At 38.9% G+C, this 20,787-nt stretch overlaps 2 protein-coding genes across 6 annotated transcripts in view; one reads left to right on the forward strand and one right to left on the reverse strand.

Moving 5' to 3' along the window:
- On the forward strand, positions 1-19,426 carry znf687a (zinc finger protein 687a). 3 transcript variants are annotated; one of them, XM_034314055.2, is made up of 11 exons: positions 1-155; positions 1,117-3,292; positions 3,690-3,747; positions 4,345-4,429; positions 4,562-4,746; positions 6,777-6,968; positions 7,057-7,219; positions 8,481-8,711; positions 8,859-8,971; positions 9,146-9,248; positions 19,019-19,426. In XM_034314055.2, the coding sequence occupies exons 2-11, from the start codon at positions 1,138-1,140 to the stop codon at positions 19,082-19,084; spliced, it is 3,351 nt and encodes a 1,116-aa protein (XP_034169946.2). In that variant the 5' UTR covers positions 1-155; positions 1,117-1,137; the 3' UTR covers positions 19,085-19,426. The 3 variants fall into 3 exon arrangements, with proteins under 3 accessions (XP_034169946.2, XP_034169976.2, XP_034169926.2); XM_034314085.2 differs by lacking the exon at positions 19,019-19,426 and adding an exon at positions 18,466-18,838; XM_034314035.2 differs by lacking the exon at positions 19,019-19,426 and adding an exon at positions 11,164-16,076.
- otoa (otoancorin) overlaps positions 16,203-20,787 on the reverse strand; it is an 18,179-nt gene continuing 13,594 nt past the window's right edge. For 2 of the 3 annotated variants that reach the window (XM_034314143.2, XM_034314187.2), the window contains 6 exons: positions 20,473-20,648; positions 19,995-20,147; positions 19,664-19,806; positions 19,420-19,556; positions 19,062-19,159; positions 18,197-18,661 (listed from right to left, as the gene is read on the reverse strand). In XM_034314143.2, coding sequence (XP_034170034.2) covers positions 18,350-18,661; positions 19,062-19,159; positions 19,420-19,556; positions 19,664-19,806; positions 19,995-20,147; positions 20,473-20,648 — 1,019 coding nt within the window. In that variant the 3' untranslated portion in view covers positions 18,197-18,349. Of the gene's footprint in view, positions 17,031-18,196; positions 18,662-19,061; positions 19,160-19,419; positions 19,557-19,663; positions 19,807-19,994; positions 20,148-20,472; positions 20,649-20,787 lie in introns of those variants that run through there. The other variant, XM_034314232.2, reaches the window with a different exon arrangement.

The following is a 20,787-nucleotide window of genomic DNA, read 5'->3' on the forward strand; positions in this document are numbered from 1 at the left end:
TATTTTTCCGTTTATGTATTAAAAAGATAAGAGGTTGCTCGGTTGTTGTGAGCGCTGCAGCTGAGTGAAAGCCCGCTGCTGCGCGCTGATGACGCGGGTGGGATGCGCCGCCCTGGCTGCCAGAAGCCAGGAACAGTTAGGAGCAGCTCGAGCAGGTAAAGTTCAAACCAAACTTTTTCCTCTTTTTTAAACCGCAGCTCACAGAAGGCATTTAACGCACTTGCAACACTCACATTTTACATGTCACGATTACCGTATAAACCCTAACCTCGCAAGCAAACTGCGCAGGCTGTCTCACTAGATTGGTTTCAACTTCACCATACCAATCGAGAAAGCTAGCTTAGCCGCTTAAGCTAACACTAGCTAGGCGAGTAGGTTAGCCCTAGTTAGCTTAACCTGTTGCGTTATGTGTTGCTCGGTTTATTTGCAGCTGAAATGGTTGAATCTTCACATGCAGACAGCTTGACTATTTAATAAACACGCAGCTTGGTTAGTTTTCGCAGCTAAGCGCTTGGTGAAGTGTTTACTCTGCAGGAACTATGTCTACTTAGCAGTGAAAGGCTGAATCCTAAACAGTCCCGTGTTCACTAGTTAGGTGCCCTGAATAGGGTTCAAAGCAGTGCACTTTACGCCCTACGTGTAGTACACTACATGTCCAATAGGAAGCCGTTTGCGATTTAGCCAACGTCAGCTCTCGAGCTAGTAGTAATGGCTTAGCAGCAAAGCATCTGTTAGAGCAAACCTGTCAAAGTTATAAACTCTGTGCAAGCTAACGTAGACGACTTGGCGTTAAAGTCAGAGAGATTACTTGTATGTACAGTTAAGACAATTAGAGAAGCTGATAAAACGACTCTGCTGTGAAATGAACGTTATTTCGTACTTGACTGACGTTAAAGGAACTAGCTAACAAGTTAGCATTCTGTGGACACTTCCTGGGGCGAAACCTCTCAGTTCAGTTTCTTAGTTAATGGTTAAACTTTACTTGGAGATAAAGCTAGCCAATCATTATTTCTGTGGCAAACGTCATCCAAAAACACTTCGTAATGTTATTTGTGCATGTAACCTTCTTGTTATAGTAGTAGCTAAGCTTTGTTGGGACTTGTTTTCCATCTGTAGGCATCTGTTGGTCAGACAGGAATGGGTGACATGAAGACCCCAGATTTTGATGACCTGTTGGCAGCATTTGATATTCCAGATATTGATGCTAAAGAAGCAATTCAGTCTGAGTCAGGGGATCCTGATGCGAATCACAGCGAATCCGGTGGCAGTGGTACCAAAGAGAGAATCGGTGGTTCAAATCAAAGGCCTATCGGACCCTCAGAAGTCCGTGAAACTTCTCATGACCCGTCTGTAGTTAGTGTTATTGTAAAGAACAGCATATGTGCTGATGTATTTGAAAACAGGAGAGATGAGGAAGAAAACACAGAGAGGCAAGTAAGTGATGTTCTGGATGAAGCTGACAGAAGTAGGGCTGGGGGCCAGCTGTCTCCCCAGGTTGCACACAGCCTGATGCCAATGGACCCGCTCATCCATAATGGATTCAAGGCTGTTTCAGGAGAAGTTGTTGAACACTCCCTGCTCTCCAGTCAGTCACAAATGCAACCAAAAAGCCATCTGTGGTCCCCTTGTTCTCCTAAAATAGCCAGGGAAGGTGATGAGAGCAACCAGGGTGATGGTCCTTCCAATCCCTCTGCCAACTTTTCCCCTCACATGCCTTTACCTGCGTCTGCTTCTTCCATCTCTTGCACAAATTTCATCAGCCTGCCGCCTTCCAAAGTTGATGAAGATGACATAGAACATCCTGCATCTGCCTTCACTCCTCAAACTCAGCCTGTAAACAGCAGCTCAAGGACCGAGATTAATCAAGCATTATCTGAAGACGAAGAATCAGAACCAGACCTTGGAAGCCCTCCGCTAATGATTCAGGAGAGTCCAGACATACAGATGTCTTCGCCTCTCAGGTTTCCAGGCAGACATGGGTCATCCGGCGAGCTTCAGCCTCCTCCTCCTTCCTCTCCTTCATTGCCTATAAGTAACACTCAAACTGGAGAGACCACTTCTGTTTCTCCACACCAAACTCCCTTGGTGTCCCATCAGACACCACCACAGAGCAACAACACCCTCGAAAAGACACACCCATCCATACCAGAGGTATACCCAGAGCACATTATTGAGGAAAGAGACTCTCCCGAGAGCCCTGAGCCGGAAATGCCAGCATGTCCACAGTGGAAAAGCTTATCATCAACCCCTGCACAGGAGCTAGAAGAGAAAGAAACTGTGCAGGACAAAATCTTGGAGGATCTTGATAAGGAGGAGCCAATGGAGAATGCGAGGAATGGACAGGAGCACAGTAAATCGGACAGTGAAAAAGTTGAGAAAGAAAACATGGTAGAACCAGAAGAAGAGGAACCCTCAGTCCTAGTCTCAGTTGCATCTGTCGAAAACAGATCAGGCTCCTCTGCAGTACCATCCAGACCTCTTAAAGTTAGAATCAAGACAGTAAAAACCCCCACAGGCAACATCACACGCACCGTTACCAGAGTAGCTGCTAAAGGAGCTGCAGTCAGCATCTCCAAGGGCCCTGATGGGTCTAAAATACCGATAGGAGGTCGTAAGGGGGTCAGCAGGCCTAAGAGACCTGCAGCAGCCATGTCGGGTCAGCCTCAGGACTCAAAGACTACAGTGCTTCCAGTGTCAACCTTACAGGATGCAAGCTCAGCCATGCTGTTTGCAGCCAGCAAGGCACAGAAAGTGGCCTCTAGTGTCACAAAGACATCAACTTCACCATCTGTTTCATCTTCATCCCCATCCTCCTCTGCCATCAGTATTTGCTCGATTGGTCAGAAAACAGTTGCTGTACCTTCCACTAAGCCGGCATCCATTGTAAACAGCCCCGGAGCTGTGATCTCCCGCAGCCAGTCGAGCCTGGTGGAGACCTTCAACAAGATTCTCAACAGTAAGAACCCGCTGCCCAGCTACCAGCCAGACCTCTCCATCCTGCCTCGTCCCGAGTGGGGCCTTGGCGTGCCTGCTTCAGGGTACCGCTGCCTGGAGTGTGGGGATGCATTTGCTTTGGAGCGCAGCCTGGCGCGCCACTATGATCGGCGCTCCTTGCGCATCGAGGTGACATGTAACCTCTGCACGAAGCGGCTGGCCTTCTTTAACAAGTGCAGCCTGCTATTGCACGCCCGTGAGCACAAGGAGAAAGGATTGGTCATGCAGTGCTCACACCTTGTCATGAGACCTGTCAGTGTGGAACAGATGATTGGTCAACAGGATACTGTGCCCATAGGTAAGTTAGTAAAATAGTTTGTCCAAACGCACATGAGGAGGTATAGGCTAAGCAGTGACTTGTGTCAAATGTACGCTAAATAAAATTTTAATATATTTTTATTGCATAATAGTTTGTAATAGCAGTTCGAAAAGATGCGGTTGGCTGGTTTCACATGTCTCAGAGGAGAAACTTGTTAGCGTGATAGCTGTCGCAGGGGAGAGTTAGCTAGTGGGTGGGAATTGGCAGGTAACCAGTTGAGGAGAAAATGGGGAAAAAATAAGAAAGGGCACATGTCAGGAGAGATAATATTATTTCTCTGTGAAAAGGTGTTTTTTTTTTTTTTTTTTTTTTCTTCCCAAACATTAATTGCTCATCTTTATTAATTCCTCTGCTTTTTCATTAAACATATTTACAGGTGTGCTTTCTCCATCTCTGCTGGCCACTGCTTCCATGACTGGGTCCTTTGATAATTGGTAATAACACAGCACAATGATCTGCAATACATTTTTTGGCTTCCTTGATAAATGAATCCTCAGTGTTATCAGTGAGCTTAGTTAAAGCAAGTAGATTTTTTTTTTTTTTTATTTGACTCAGGTGAATGAGCTCAAGAGCTCCCTATGGAGGCTTATTTTATTTCTAATTTTATTTATATCTAGAATTTAAAAAATCCACTTAGTGACTTTGCCCAGCCTTATTGTGAATCAAAGATTTATACATGTAAAGACACTTATAATGTATATTGTGAAAGAAAAGGCTGTTTTTCTGTTGAATTAAAAGTGCAATAAAACTGTTTTTTTCCTAAATTGGCTGAATAATTGTATTCATTACTTCAGTACTGAGTAAAAGCATAATTATTTTTTTTATTTTATAATTTATTGTGCATTTGGGCCTGGAATAAAATTATTTAGTTTATTTGCATATTTAAGTCCTTCATTTAGAAGGACAGGATAAACATGTAAATTTCAGCAGTCAGGAATTGCTAAAAGAGCACCACTTTCTGTGCCTGTTATTTTAATTTCTTTTCCCATTATATCTAATGGCCCAGTAGCATCTACTACTTGTGTTTGCAGGTGCCCAGAGTGTAAGAATTCATTTGGCTCAAAAGAAAAACTAGCTGCACACTTCCAGGAATCAGATCCGGGGGGAATAGACACAGTGAGTAATAACGTTACTGTAAACATATTGATCATGCCATTAAGTTTAAAAGCAGAAAAGTTACTTTAATGTGTGTATAGCATGCCCTGTATCCTTATTAATGAGTGTTCGTGAACCTGTGTGTGTGTTTAGTGCTGTATGCAGTGCTCTCCTCCAATGCCTCTGTGGAATGCCTGCAGTGCTGCTGCACACCAGCGACTCCATCAGAAGCTCCACCCTCTCGTCTGCCCCGAATGCGGACTCGTCTGCCTGGCACACAGTCTTAACACGCACGTGCGCCGAGCCTGCCTACATTACACACGTCAGCTGGGATACAGGTACACATACACAACTCAAACTCATGGCTGCACATAAACACCAACTCGTTTTAAAAAGTTCAGGGATGCTGGTGCACCTGTCATAATTTATTTAATCATTTGGATTATGCATATTATTTTAGTATAGGTTATTTAAAACTGAAAATACATATTTTTCAAGTTTGTGAGGAATTAATGTATGAAATAAAAATCTTTTAAACCTTTTTTTTAATTGTTGTGATGCCAAGTAGGACACCAAACCCCACATGTGAGTTATGTCTTTTTTTAACCATAGTAACTTGGGTTTACTGTGACTGCCACAGCACTAATGCCATGTACTTCATGTAAGGAATAAAACACAATGGGGTATGTTGTTGTAGAAAAATAATCAATGGTTGGTGTGACTTGGCCCAGTGTGAAGCGGAGTTACTGTTGAGTTACTTAACAATATCAGCACACCCCAAAGTATTTTATTCATCTTATGCTAACTATACTAATTTGCCACAACTAGCCATTTTTTTATTTATTGAAGAACAACGTCATATATTTTATCCATTTCTAGTTGTGTTTAATGTTGTGGAACATGTGTGAGAAGTTCCTGTTCCTGTTATCGCTTATGTTTTAACAGCTATAAACAGTTGTTTCCTCACCAGCTTCTCTTTTCTCTCACTTTCAAGCAGTCACTCGGAACATACATTTTAAGGAGACCAGTACAAGGGAAATGTCAAAGCTTTATTTAAACATTATGCAAAGAGCAAAGAACTAGTGAGTCAGAACTGAGCAGCTATGTTAAATGGATAATGGATAAAAAGGGGAAAAATGGTCTTTGTAGTGGACATAGGTTTGGACTCATCTGTATGAAAGTGAAAGTTACAGTGAATGTTACATACATAACAACAGGTGGAAAAAGTACTGTCCAATTTTTAGTGAAAGTAAAAATAGATAAGGTGTCAAAATCTTACTCAGTTAAAAGTGGAAGTATCCAGTTAAAATCTACTCAAGTAAAAGTGAGAATGTTACAACTTTTAAATCTATTTAAGTATTAAATAGTAAATGTTTTAACTGATCAAATGAAGTTACATTCATGTCATTTTTTTCATGTGAAAAGTTGATTAGATAAGTTACTTTTATTACTATCCAAAACTGTTAGAAGGTGATTTTTATTTTAAAGCAACTGAAAACATAATTCAGTCTCTAAGTTTGCTGGTCATGTGCATGATTAATTCTACATAGTTTACTAATGAATTAACCATGTTTATTAGTATGTTTAATTAAAACATCCGGTAAATAACCAACATTTAGCATTAGCTAGGATTTGAATTGCTGCCTAGCCAATTTATGTTAGCTACTGGAATCAGTGCTAGTCTAACCTGGCATTAGCAAAGAAAACAGGGTAAATATAGTTATTATTCAGTTAAAATGAGCAAATTAGCAAAACCTACCACAGAATGCTTTTTCAAATTAGATGGAGTTCATTCCTTCTAGGGAGGCAAAAAGAGATGCCTCATTTTATGAATCTTTGCTTATTCAAGCATATTGAAACATTTTACTGAGGTAGGGCCAGGGACGCTCATCCTCAACTTCCACACTGCAGTCTGGTAGATTATCAATATTCACACACACATGGGTAGCTATGGCATTAAATACATTGTGTAACATGAGAAGATCATGGCAACAGATGGCAAATTAGCACAATTCTTGATAGTTATTTTCTATATTGATTGTCTTGAACCTGAGTGGATGCTAAACTGAAATGATTGGATGTTGAACTGAGCCCGTTTAATTTGATATATAGTGTACAGTCACTGGCTGGATGAGAGAAAAAGAGACCTTCCAGATTTGTAAGAAAGACATTGAAGGTCTAAATAAAAATTTAAAGAGTGAAAAGTAAGGTAACCCCCCCCCTTGGAAATATAATTAAGTAAGAGTAAAAGTATTTAATTTTAGTAATACTCAAGTAAAGTATATCTGTTTATGCACATTGGCATTCGCACCTGAAGACGTCCTCCTCTGTTCACTGTTGACTTTTGCTCCTCTGTCTCTCTATCCAGGTGTCCCTGTTGTCAGCTGGTGTTTGGAGGTGTGAATAGTCTGAATGCAGTAAAGAATCACATGCACACAGCTCATTCTGAAGTCTTCCATAAATGCCCCTCGTGCCCCATGGCCTTCAAATCTGCTTCCAGTGCTGACACTCACTGTAGCACCCAGCACCCTCAGCTCTCAGAGAAAACCAAGCAATCCAAGTGGGTTTGTCCTAAAGCTGTGTCTATATTTGAGATCTCGCCATTTTCTAGTCAAGCCGTAATGCTTATTTTTAATTCTTTTTAACAGGGAGATATATAAATGTGTGATGTGTCGGACCGTTTTTACCCAAAAAGCCCTGCTCAACGTCCATTTTGACACTCATCTAGTGACGCAAAAGGTTAATGTGTTTAAATGTCCAGATTGCCACAAGCTGTTTACACAGAGGATGTCCCTCCTGGAACATGTGAAGGTTTGGCTCTTGTTTTATACTCTGAAATGGTTATGTTCATGTTAAATGTTAAGGATTAACCAGGCTGTGTCTTTGAGCACCCTGCAGTGCAAATTTTACGTTTGCCTGTTCTAGCAGACCCACTGCATAATCAGGAATAGGCTGCTAATGAGCTGAGGTTTCAGGCAAGTAGCAAGCAGGTAAAAGACCAGGGGTCTCATTTATCAACTGTGCTTATGCAAATTTTTCCATTTTATGCATGGAACGTGATTTAGCAGGTTGTTCTTGTGCTTATATTTAGAACTACTCTTGACCATGCGTATGCAGAAAAGTGTAATCACGGGTAAATGTATTATGTGGAGTTCCCATCCAACTTATTAATGTCAGCATAACTGACAGTAATTGCTGAATATGGTGCTCACAACAAGGTGTAGACAGGTGACACAGATGAAATGTGAAGTAAAATTGCAGAAAAGACACATCTAATGATTGATTCAGATTATGCCTTACTTGAAGATTTGGCTCACGCAGCTTGTGTGTTTTTAAGCGCACAGGAACCTCTTTGCGGAGAGCGATGAGTGGCTGATCAATCGATCTTGTTTGCTCAGTGCAATTTTAGTTGATCTCTGCCAGCAACTCGCCCTACTTCTGGAGAGGCCAACAAAAGGCAGCAATAGCTTCCCTCTGCACACTCAGGTCCTTTCTATGCTAGGAATTTTAGCCACAGGCACATTTCAGTCAGAATTTGGAAAGAGGTCTGACATTTCACTACCAACTATGACTGAATAATTCATATAACACATGCTGCAATACATTACATTTCCAAATACAGAAAAGACAACAGTAATGAGGGATTTCCACCCTATTGCATATTTTCCAAATGTCTGTAGCCATTTTTAAAATTGTACCTTATGTTATTTACAATTTATGGTGATTTTGGAGCATTTCTTTATGTAAACGTGTGTAAAATTAGAACTTTTTCTATGCACGCTTTGCTAAATGAGACCCCAGGATTGGAAACACTGAGGTAGACACGGGTATATACTGTACAGTCCTATTCTTATTATATCATAAATGACAAGTGGGTAGTACAATTTTAACTTTAATTTCTATTTTCAATCCTAACCCTAAATTATATTTTAAACTATTCAACTATAAACTATTGTTTCTTATTTTCAAATTATATTATAATATATAGCATTACAACAATTTCTTAAAATGATGCATATGATGTGCAGAGGTAATGTAATGTTAAATAATAAATGAGTGAACTTGTGTTCAGGCTTCACACAGGAAGTCAGCAGCTTATCTGACTCAGAAGGGCTCAGTCAAGATGGAGAGCTCAGATGGGGAAGAGTGGAGAAAAGAGGAAGATGAGGATGGAGAGGGATACCCAGGAGAGAAAGAGAGATCAACTGCTCCCAACTTTCAGAGCTGGAGCTGCTCAGAGTGTCAGATGAACTACACAGACAAAGAGAGCTACATCACCCACATGGCCAAGCAGCACAGAAAGGTCAGTGGCTTCTTTGAAATTCAGACAGGTTCAGGCAATTCAATTTGATAATGTGTGTGATGTCATACAGCTTAAGAGAGAATGCAGATACTTGTCAGGACAAAGTTGCATACCTAATTGTTGTGTGTTGAATGTTATCATCTTAAGGAGCTGAAGCGGTTCCCTTGCACTCTGTGTGAAGGCTCCTTCTCTTCCTCTTCAAGTTTGAGACGCCACTTCCGGGTCAAACACAAAGGCGTCAAGAGGTCTTTCTACTGCCAGTGAGTATAAGACGCCAAGACCCTCTGTGTGAATAACCAGGCTAAAGCAGCTCTTTAGAATCAGTCATGGAATTCAAATTCACTATGATCATTTAGTACCTGATGATAATTTTATTGCTTGGTGAACTGTTGTTTATGAAGTTTGAGCTTTACTGTGTGTGCTTGTGGCCTTAGGTTATGCACTGGGAGCAAAAAGAGTTTTAGCAGTAAGCTGGTCCTAGAAAAACATATGCAAATTCATCATGGAGGACAAAGAGCAGCAAACAGTCAAAGACAGGTTAGAGTTTGCACTCGCACGCACACGCGCAGTTTGTTTGTATTCTTGAGAGTTTTGCATGTGAACATGTTATAAAATATGTGAGATGTGCTTTGGCTACTAGAGGTAACAAAATAGTCTATTCATTTAAAATTAATTACATTGTCAGCATAAGGCTCATAGAGTTCAGAGCTGTGCTTTGGAAATGCAGTGAAAAACCGGCATGAAAATAAGATGCTCGCTTATGAACACATGATCTTTATTTTGTCCTGGTGATGCACAAGAGATCATTTAGAAGAGCCTAACAGTAATAACCCCATCATAACATTACCATCAGTTTAGAAGTCGAACTCATTAATTCATCATCTTTCATTTAGTTTTACGTCTGCGTTGTTATGGGGTAATAAGTACACTCAGCTAGGGCTGTCACGAATACTCGATTATAAAAGAGACTCGATGAAAATTTCACGTAATTAAATGTTTGGCAAATGACACTCCAGAATTTGGTGATAATGCGCAGCACGATTGGCTTTACAACAAACCGCAAAGAAGAGCATTCAGCTTCATGGCGAAAAGCTAGGCTAGGTCCAAGCAAGAAAAGAAAATTACTAAAGAGAAATGTATTTTTACTCCATTACAGCATGTTTAACGTTGGAGAGTGTTTATAAATACTCCTGCATGCGGGCGTATAGAGAATGGAAGATAACAGAGGGTGAATAAAATAAAATGGAAACCTCATTGTTTTAGATTAAATGATAATTTAAGTGCTGTGTCTGTGCGAAAATATAAATATGTTCAATTATCCAGCATCCAACTACATTTAAGTGACTAAAGTTTGAATGTGACAACCTGCTCTATGATAACGCTACACGCTACAGGCATGTCACAGCAAGCAGGAACAGATTTCACTCAATCTTAATGTCTTCATCTTAATACGAGTTTAAATCAGATGCATTTATTTACATTCAGTCTGTTTTATATGATGCTTCCTGCGTAACGAGTAACAGCTACTTTACTAGTTTTTTAACTAGATACTTTCTTACACTTACTACCGTAAATATTTTGATGAGAACTTTTATTTTTACTTGAGTATTTCTTTTCTTAGTAATGGTAGTTTTAGTTTAGTAACTATTTTTGATACTCTTACCACCTCTGACAATAATGGGTACAAGTTATTATTATGAAAATAAAAACATTTTTATAATATCGCAACATTAAATCCTACATTCTGTTTTCATTAATGCAGATTTTACTGTAACTAGGACAAATCAGTCAAATTATTTAAAAAAAGACGTAATAAAGTTATTTTAAACTGAGATTAGGAATTTGATATTTTTATTTATCTCTTCCTTGTCTACCTTAGAGAAAAAGTAATAGTACAGATACTGCAGTATTTTATATTTGTTCAGGAAAGCCATTCATTATTTAAAAAAAAAAATAAAATATATATATATAGATAATATACATTAGTAATTGTAGAGACTTAATTTTTCATTAAAAAAGTCAGAATTTTATGATTAAATGAAGTATATTTATATAGCACTTTTGTGTAGCATTTAGCTAGGAAAAAATGTTAACAATTGTCTGTAAAAGTAGGTTTTAAGGCGCCGTATGTTATCGACTGCTCGATTATTAATCAAAAGAAATGGTCAATAGTGACAGCCCTACTCTCATTGAATTGCCATTTTAGGGTAATTTATTCTCCACTGATTTAGTAACAGCATAGTATATATAACAGAGTCACTTTTTTATTTATTATTATTATTTTTTTTTTTTTTTACACATCACATTTTTAGAGTCAGTTTTTTTACATTATATCTGTGAGCATATCAGAAGTATAGCAATACAAGTTGAGACGTACAGGGAATAAAACATCTTGTGCTTTCACATGGACCATAAAACCTGGCCTCTGTGTGGATTTCTGCACTGGTTCCAGGTGAGTTCACGATTCACTGACGCTGCAGATAGCTCCTCCGAACAAGATGGAGCCCTCACCACTGCGACTGCAGAAGAAAACAATAACACGGATCATTTCAGCTTGGCTCGAAAAAGCAGAGGAGGATCTGCTCAGGAGCAGGACACTGAGGCTTTCCGTTGCATGCCATGCGGTTTCGTTTCTGAAGACAAGGAGGAGTTTCTACGCCATATCCAGAGTCACCGTGGTGAAGGGGGCAAGGGTGTGCAGTGTCAGCAGTGTGGGGCGTGCTTTGCATCGGGCTCCTCCCTTGCCCGCCATCGCTTCATCACTCATCGAGTACGAGATGGAGACGGAGATGAGCGGCGTGAGAATACGTTCCATGACGCTGCGGAGGGGGCGGAGTCTCCAGGGTCACCGACTCTAGCAGAGGAAGGGGATGGCAAGCTTAGCTGCAAAGTGTGTGGACGTCACTTCAGCAAAGCTGCTGACCTTAACACACATTTCCGCACTCATGGCATGGCTTTCATCAACGCCTACAAAGCCGAGAAGCCAGCCTGAGAAAGAGGAAGCAGTAAATAAAGCTGATAATGCTGAATGAAGCTTCAGTTGAAAATGTGAAGTCCTGCTGAGCTGTGTTTAAACTGTACACTCATCTTATATGCCTTAATCACTCTGCATCTGCATTCAAAATAACAATGTGGATTGGATATGTATTAACCCTCCTTGAACTTTTCCACAGTTTGTAGTGTTACAACCTAAAAATTGGACTTAATTGGGATAATATTTTATGAATGTTAGAATACATGTGGATAAAGGGTTTCTAGTTTGATGAGGGCATAATTTCTTCTTTTTTTTTGCCTTGGCATGAAGTGCTTTGTTTGGTGGAAATTCAACACTGCTGATCAACCTGAGAACCTGACAGTGAAGAGCGATGGTGGTAGCATCATGTTGAAAAGTACTCTTGACCTCTTGGTTGCTTTTCTGAGTAATGCCCCCTTACCCAGTCACTGACATTCCTTCCATTATTAATAATGCATTTACATATATATATATATATATATATATATATATATATATATATATATATATATACGTACACACACACACACACACACACACACACACATACACAGACAGAGTGGGTCCAAAAGTCTGAGACCACTAGTGCTTTTATTTTGCATTCTTTTCTAATTTAATACAATAATTTTCATTACAAATTATATTATTGACAACAACTTGAGTGAAAAATAGATTCTCTGAAATATTTACATGAATTTCAGAGTTTTTTAGTATTTGGTATGACTCCTTTTTGATTTAATGGCAGTGTGCGCTTCAGCTGGCATGGACTCCACAGAACCTTATGATCCATTATAGATCAAATCCATCAGAGTGTTGTCTGAACACATGCTTCAGTAGCAGAGATTAGGCATGAGGAAAATCTGACCTTTATACAAAGCAGTTAACATGGGCAATATCACAAATTTGCTTACATTTAATTAGAGACCTAGAAATAGTGCAGAATCTTGAATATTAAATATTCAAGATACTGAACATTTACTTTCTTTGTTTTAAATATTTCAAAATTCTAAAACCTTCTGTTTATTTCCAGTTAAAAAAAAATCTCCGATTTTCAATGTGGTCTCAGACCTATGGACCGACTGTATATAGTCCCTCTGAAAGTATTGGAATGGCATGACTAATTCTTTTGTTTTTGCCTAGCTGTATTCAACAACTTGGAACACGGCACCTTTTTGTTTGACCCCACTCACTTTTTTAAGTGAGCAAAAATATTGGAACACGTGACAGATGTATATCACACAAACACCGATCAGCTATAACATTAAAACCACTAACAGATGAAGTGAATAACACTGATCATTGATTATCTCGTTACAATGATGTTGATGTGTTGGAAGAAGGAAAAATGAGCAAGCGTAAGGATCTGAGTGACTCTGACAATAGCCAAATTGTGATGGCTAGACAACTGGGTTAGAGCATCTCCAAAACGGCAGCTCTTGTGGGGTGTTTGCAGTATGCAGTGGTTATTACCTACCTGAAGTGGTCCGAGGAAGGACAACCAGTGAGCCGGTGACAGGGTCCTGGGCACCCAAGGCTCACTGATGTACATGGGGAGCGAAGGCCAGCCTATCTGGTCTGATAGCCACAGACCAGGCAAAGTGCCCATGCTGACTTCTGTCCACCACCAAAAGAACATACAATGGGCACGTGAGCATCAGAACTGGACCATGGAGCAATGGAAGAAGGTGGCCTGGTCTGATGAACCACGTTTTCTTCTACATTATGTGGACGGCCGGGTGCATATATGTCGCTTACCTGGGGAAGAGATGGCACCAGGATGCACTATGGGAAGAAGACAAGTCGGCAGAGGTAGTGTGCTGGTCCGTTCAATGTTCTGCTGGGAAACCTTGGGGCCTGGCATTCATGTGGATGTTACTTTGATATGTACCACCTACCTAAACATTGTTGCAGAACAAGTACACCCCTTCTCAAAAGATCTCAATCCGATCGAGCATCTGTGGGATGTGCTGGGCAAACAAATCCGATCCATGGAGGCTCCACCTCGTAACTTACAGGACTTAAAGGATCTGCTGCTAATGTCCTGGTGCCAGATACCACAGCACACCTTCAGAGGTCTTGTGGAGTCCATGCCTGTTTTGGTGGCACAAGGGGGACCTACACAGGTGGTTTTAATGTGCCATTATCTCCTGGCTTTGGTTGGATAGCTCATTGGTCTTCATGATGCTGTTTGTATAGGTATGTTCTATAACAAACTCTTCCAGGAATCTGGGGTCGTCCTGGAATAGCGGAATTATATTAAGATCATGTGACACTTTAATTGTATGCAGGTGGACTCCATTCAGCTAACTATGTGATGGGTAGATAATTATACAATTACAATTTTTTTTTGCAAACTATACTTCAGTATTATGGGCTATTATGTGTAAAATTGTTACATATACATATTCCAGGTTGTAACGCTACAAAATGTATTAAAGTTCGACAGGGCTGAATACCTATGCAAGGCACTGTCTGTAGGTTTCCAACAGTACCTTGAGAGAATTTTTATATAGCAGTTGATTCGTTTGATGGATTAGTTCTTTCATAATGTTAGAGGGGATTCAGGCTATATGGCAAATCAGAGGCTTACCTCAGATTTTACAGGGCAAGATTCAGGCTCATTTTCTGTGCAGGTTATAGACTGAACTTGACTTTTAGTTTAGCCCCTAGCTCTGTGCACTCACCTGAGCCTTAGCTATTAATATTTACAAATACCTTGTTCCCTATAAATAAGCATTGTGTATTTTAATGTTATTACATTGAAAAAAAAACCCCTATATAACTTGATTTTAAGTCACAATTTATGTAATCCTAATGAGTTACACCTTTATTCCTGATTTTGTTTTTAGCTGTCATTAAGTCAATCTAAAGGGTTTAATATTAAAAGATATATAATCATCCTAGTAGACTTTACTATGAGCTTTTAAAATGGTTGCCTTTTTGTCTTGCTAAGACAATTCTAATAGACTTTACTAATGTGCATTTACTAATTTTATATGTTGAAGCCATAGAAGAATTACTCTGGGATCCAGTGCTGTCTGAATCAAGAAGCAGCTTTAAAAAGCAGTTGTGTGTGTGTGTGTGTGTGTCTGTGTGAGAGAGGGGTGGGGGGGTTAAAGACTGATGAAAGTACATATTTTTATAATAGGGCTTGGCCTACACCAAATATTCCCTCTATGATGCTCTTGTCATTGTGTTAACACCATTAACTAAGCTGTTGTAAATGATTATTCAGGAAAGCTTGGAAAAGGATTCTTTTTGGGCTGCTTGAAGTGCTGTAGACGGGAAATTTCATACAATGGGCATCATTAATCAAGCTGGATACGAACAGATTTATTCGTAAAATGTTTGTAGGAGCATTTACAAAAGAAATTTGGGATTCATGAAAATCCTTTAATTTCAGAAAAACACTTGTATCCTGAACCTGCTTCTGAGTGTGTGTAAATTTACGCATAAGGAGACTAACTAATGTAAACCCCGATTTGATGGACTTCAAATCATATAATTTGCATGGACTGCTGAGCAGCTTACAGATTTCCTTGGCAGTTCAGCAGGTCAGGGCCCAAGAATATACAATCGAGAACATTTTGTGAAACCCAGTTATATTACTGGCATTAATTAAAGAATTTAAAAAATAAAGAAAGTGAGCTAACACAAACCTATAAATTAAGACTAATAAAACAAATCATTAAGTTATGACAAAAGAAATACAGCTGTATACATGGAGGACGGGCCAGTCTGTCTGTGCCTCAAACAAATGCTTCAGCTGACGGAACGAGGTATTCCAGAAGGATTAAATAAGTTAAAATAATTTCCATTTCTGCCTTTCCTGTGTTTCCAGCCATCTGTGCACTTGACCTTCTATGGAGTTTTGTGGGTGTCACTAAATGCAGTTGAGCTGTGTTGGAAACATGCTTTGCACTTTACAGGTGATCAAGAAAACCATAGAAGTACAAAGAAAATCAGCATTTCTGAAATTTCTGTAAATCCAGTGGAAAATTTAAGTTTGGCGTGTACAAACATTTACACACAACTTTACTAAAAGATTAATAAATGAGGCCCAATGTTAACATTTCTTCTACTACATGGATCAGCTCAGAAAGATCCTTAAAGTTCTAGCTGAGGAAAATCTTTGTTTTCAGCTCATTTTATTTTGCTCATTATTTATCTAGCAGCCCATTTTGATCTCAGTTTTGTTTAAAACAGTCCTTATTTCTTGATTAAAAAAAAAAAATTTACATGTAATTACATTTAATACTCCCAAACCACCCTGTTTGAGGACTTAATGGAGTATTTGTATAACCTTCAATCCTCAATTTGTTGGCAATTGTAAATAAAAATCATTAGTCACATTTCTTTTGTATTGTATTTCTATTTTATTTAAGCTCAGGCTCTATTATGGATGATAAATACCCAGGTTAATAAGACATGAGAAGATTCATTTGTTAAATTGAACAACATTTCAAGTAAAATCAAGAATGCAAAAAGGCTCAAAATAAATGTTACCAAAAATATAATATTATAGTCTTGCATCTGATATAGTTTCCTCTAAAGAGGACTATTAAATATATTTATATGTATATTATGTAGCAGCAGCAAGTATCCTAAAGCACATTCCATGTGAGTGACATGTTCACTGAAATGTGCCTGAGAAATAATTATAGTTCCTGAAATTCTACCCTATTCTCTTTACTAATGGCATTGGTCAGCAGAGATTTCTTTATCTTTGTGTATATAAAACACAGTCTGTTTATTTTTAAGCAGCAGTCTTTGCTAAGAAACAGCTAACTGAAGACAATCAATAAAAATAAATGTATACCTATAAACTAGATTTGAAACATTCCATTTAGAAGAGCATAACAAACAAGTATTGTATTTTTTGCTGAAATCTGGGCCCAATCTTTATCAAACTGCCACATAATCACTATGCTGCACTCCTCCAGCCTGAGCATTCAATGGTTTATAACAACTAACTGTAAAGATACATGTCAGTGAAATACAGCCAATGTTTTTTTTTCTTCCAGATGGAATCATTGCTTCTTTGCTAGTGATTTTATGACGGCTTGATTTAACTAGGCCAGACTACTAAACTTTCAGCAATTTTTGAAAAACATTTTATTTACATGTCACCTAAGCTAACAATGGCAGATTAATGCATTAGCTGTCATGTCTATCTGGGAGACTGAGGTATAAATATTCCCAGCTAGCTTTTCAGTGGTGTGCTTCTTAGCAAATATATCCCAACAACAGCAATGCAAGGGGTTGCAGAAGGACTGCAAGTCCCAACATGCTTTGTTTTGGTGCCCCTGGATAAGACAGAGAGAGATGTCTCATATTAGCGAAAATGAAAATGAACATGTTTGCAATTATAAACCATTTCATTGTAGCAAGCAAACTGAGGTTATGTAGCTAAGGAAGGGGTGTGCATGTACAGACTTGGGCCCAGTTTGCATAGTCAAACTATCTGGACTTCTCGACATGGTTAAATGTGTAGGTCAGGTGTCCAGTCTTATCCACAGCGGGCCGGTGTGGGTGCAGGTTTTCATTGCAGTCAAGCAGGAGCCACACCTGATTCCACCTGTTTAATCATTTGATCTTGGCTTTCAGTAGAATCAGGTGTGGCTCCTTCTGGGTTGGAATGAAAACCTGCACCCACACCGGCTCTTTCCGGATAAGACTGGACACCCCTTTTGTAGGTGTGTCTGTGACTTTTTTGTGGAATCCCACATTAAGGCAAGACACTACAGGTAGTAAGGTAATTTTTCTTAAACAGCAGATACCACAATCAAACTTTGCCAGTTGATAGCGATCTACAAGAATATTAGCAAAGTATATTTTGTATTGGAACTTGAATCAAAAGTTAGCATTTATTTATGCAAATTAGGCTTCATCCAATTAAATATGCACAAATTTGCATACTTTGAAAGTTAGAGTGAAAGTTACATTTTTTTTTCACAACTTTCACAGAAATGAATGTTGGAATATCATTATTCTAAAGGAAAAGGAAATACCATGCACTGTTATTTTAAAAAAGGCATTATCAGTATAAAATCTAACGTGAATCCATCAGTAATCAACATTTTGACAAATTCCTGTAAAATTCCATGAATGAAAAAAAAAAAAAGTTTTCAGGAATAAAATGTTCATGAACTGAGATTTTGATTTTGAGGAAATGGTGTTTAATATTTAATGTATTTCTATCCTAGTAGTGGAGTTTATAAGGTTTATAAAGGAAACTGACATGTATAATCATAATGACACATACATTGACATACTGTACAAATGATCTGTGCCATGATGTGATGGTGCAGAGTGGGCGGAGATTAAAGTCTTCTTAATGTTTCAGATAATGCAGTGTACCGAAACGGTGAAATCAACATTTTTCTGTTTTGATATTTTTATAACTAAAGTTTTACTGAGGACATGTTATAGATACAATTTACCTGAAATCTGAAAAATTAATTGATCTTACCAAAATTGTCATTTCTACCTGGAGGGTCTTACAGATCATTACTGAATATAAAAATTATTTACAGTCTTCACAGGTTTGGTTAACTATTCACTGAGAGTAAAGTTAGGAGTCAGTGGTATACAGTATTTCCTTTATTCTTTATAGCTTGCCCAGTTACTCCAAGGCATTTATTGTGTTCATCAACCAGTGTTCTGGCTTTGGCGTCAGTGCATGAAAGATATAAATCAATAAATTTTTATTGTCTGTGTTTTTTATTTGTTTACTTCCAGGTTCCCTAATTGCTTTTGTGGTACACATACCTCCTTTCTGTGGCAGTGTGGTTGTGGTTTCAGGGTTTTGTGCCACCAGTCCCACTGCTTGATCTACGGCAGCTCTCTGCTCTACTCCCAATGCAGCACGCTGAGACGTTGTTAACGCTGCTGCGTTGTCAGGACCCAAAGCCCTCAGCTGGCTCACTGACAGTGCCTGCTCATAACAAATTTATAATAATAATAATAATAATAATAATAATGAGTTTAATTTGTTTATTACCTACCCAAAGCCAAAGGACAGCACATATGTAATCAAAAGATAATACATGCACCCCAAGACAATTGTTTTGTTTTTTTTTTTTTTTCTCCAGAGTCCACATAAATATTAAAAGCTCAAACAATAAGCATGGCTATTGTCCTCTGACAAACATTTTTGTGAGGGTGGTAAATTAATCTAAGGAAAACAGTCAACACCAGCTATCTTAAGTGCAACATATATCAGTTGAATGATCATAAAAATAGATGATACATTTTTAAGAGTATTGCTGTATACTGTTGCTGTGAAAAGCAGGGCAGAGCTACACACTGGACAGGAGGAAGGCAGGGCGACTCACCGCCAGACGTTCAGGAAGGATGAGAGAGATGGCAGACTGATGGATGAATGGCAGAACTGAGGAGTTCAGCTGTCCCAGCTCGGTGGCATTCAGGCCAGCTACATACAGAAAATTATGCTTGATCATTAAAAAAAAATGCAAAAATGCACTTAAAAGGACATATTTACAATTACCAACACTGTAAAACTTTCCTAAGGTGAACTGAATTGTACCTGTACCTACAGTTATTTGTTCCAACCAACTTATTTACCCTTAACGTGACAAAGGCAGGGTCCCTAAGGAATTTTCTTGTCCCAGGGAACATCATTAAGTAACTTTGCAATTATTACTCAAGTTATTTACTGGAACTGGAACAGACCAATTATGTTGCCCATGACGCTAACGTCAGCTTCACTCCAGCCTTTTGGGCCACCAAATGCAGCAACAGCTTTTTTCTTCAAACACTCCAGGACACTCAAAGGACAGGAAGCACGGCCTATATCCCCCACAGCATCCCTGATCCACAGCAGAACAGACTTACATATCAGCATACAGAGTACTGAGTAATGATCACTGTTGCGTTTATCAAAATTGAGTGTGTTTTAATGATGCTCAAATCTCACTTGAATTCTGTAGTATTGAGCTGCTCGGTTTCATTAGGCTGCAGTCCGCAGATAAACTGGCCCAAGCCTGCCATCTCAAGTGCACCGAGTTTAGCCATTTTCATTCCAGTTCTATTTACAAAACCCTGCAAGACTGCTTCCTTCTGCAAGAACCACAACATCGACATCCACGTTAGTTTAAACACTCACAGTTCTAATATTCTAATATAATGTTGTGTGTGTTAATGTTTACATGTGTGTATGCTATGTAACTGGAAGCTATGTAACTGTTACTACTGTGGAAGTGCATCTACTTTTAGCAGCGAGTTACTAATAGTGTGGTGTATGTTACCTGTGTTTGGTTCCACTGGCAGACAGACAGAAGCTCCAGAGTGTCCAGTGAGGTGATGCTAAGGTTTTGGAGTTGTTTAGCATTAAAGCTCTGAGAGACACAACCCGTCTCCACGATCTTAGATTCGTTAAGCATCGAGACATCACCCCATGCCTGCAAAGTAACGAAGGAACTTCCCATGGGATTTATTAAGCAACAGATTTATTTCCAAATGTATATACTTACTTGTCCTTAAATATTGCCTGAACACAATGATTTGTGAGCATTAACTTATTTGAAGATTTCAATGATCATGCTTTCATACATTAACTACAAAGAAATCTGAAATGCGCTTTCAAAATACTTCTTTTTCGAATGGGATATGCAACGTAATATTCTGGATGAATACTGACTGATCTCTTGCTGTGTTGGCAGCATCTGGGGTGGGGGTTTGTGTGTGTGTGCGTGTGTGTGTGTGTGTGTGTGTGTGTGTGTATACCTCTGTAGCTTTGTCTCTCAGCGCTGCCAGTTGTTCTGTAGTATAGTTACGTATCTCTCCCAGGGTAGACATGGCATCTCTAAAAGTTTGGGCTGTCATGCTGGACAGTTGAGCAGGGCTCCAGAGCACATTTCCCTCCCTTAGATCCTCAATCATTGCCAGAGTAGGTACTAGTGCTAAAGTGAGGAAGATAAGGAGACATTCATTATTATGTCTTTTAATGAAAAGTAGTTGAAATTATTGAATGCTAGGCATAAGCACTTATGATGATTTTTAATATACTTCTAGTAAAGTTTACAGTACATTTAAAAATAC

Source organism: Pangasianodon hypophthalmus, chromosome 1 (assembly GCF_027358585.1).
Source record: "Pangasianodon hypophthalmus isolate fPanHyp1 chromosome 1, fPanHyp1.pri, whole genome shotgun sequence".
In the NCBI taxonomy this organism is placed as follows: Eukaryota; Metazoa; Chordata; class Actinopteri; order Siluriformes; family Pangasiidae; genus Pangasianodon; species Pangasianodon hypophthalmus.

Excerpts from the sequence above, each read along its gene's own strand:
- znf687a (XM_034314035.2), top strand. The coding sequence starts at position 1,138 with ATGGGTGACATGAAGACCCCAGATTTTGATGACCTGTTGGCAGCATTT. Across the intron at positions 6,969-7,056 it reads GAGAAAACCAAGCAATCCAA|GGAGATATATAAATGTGTGA; the intron begins GTGGGTTTGTCC and ends TCTTTTTAACAG. Across the intron at positions 8,972-9,145 it reads AAGAGGTCTTTCTACTGCCA|GTTATGCACTGGGAGCAAAA; the intron begins GTGAGTATAAGA and ends TTGTGGCCTTAG.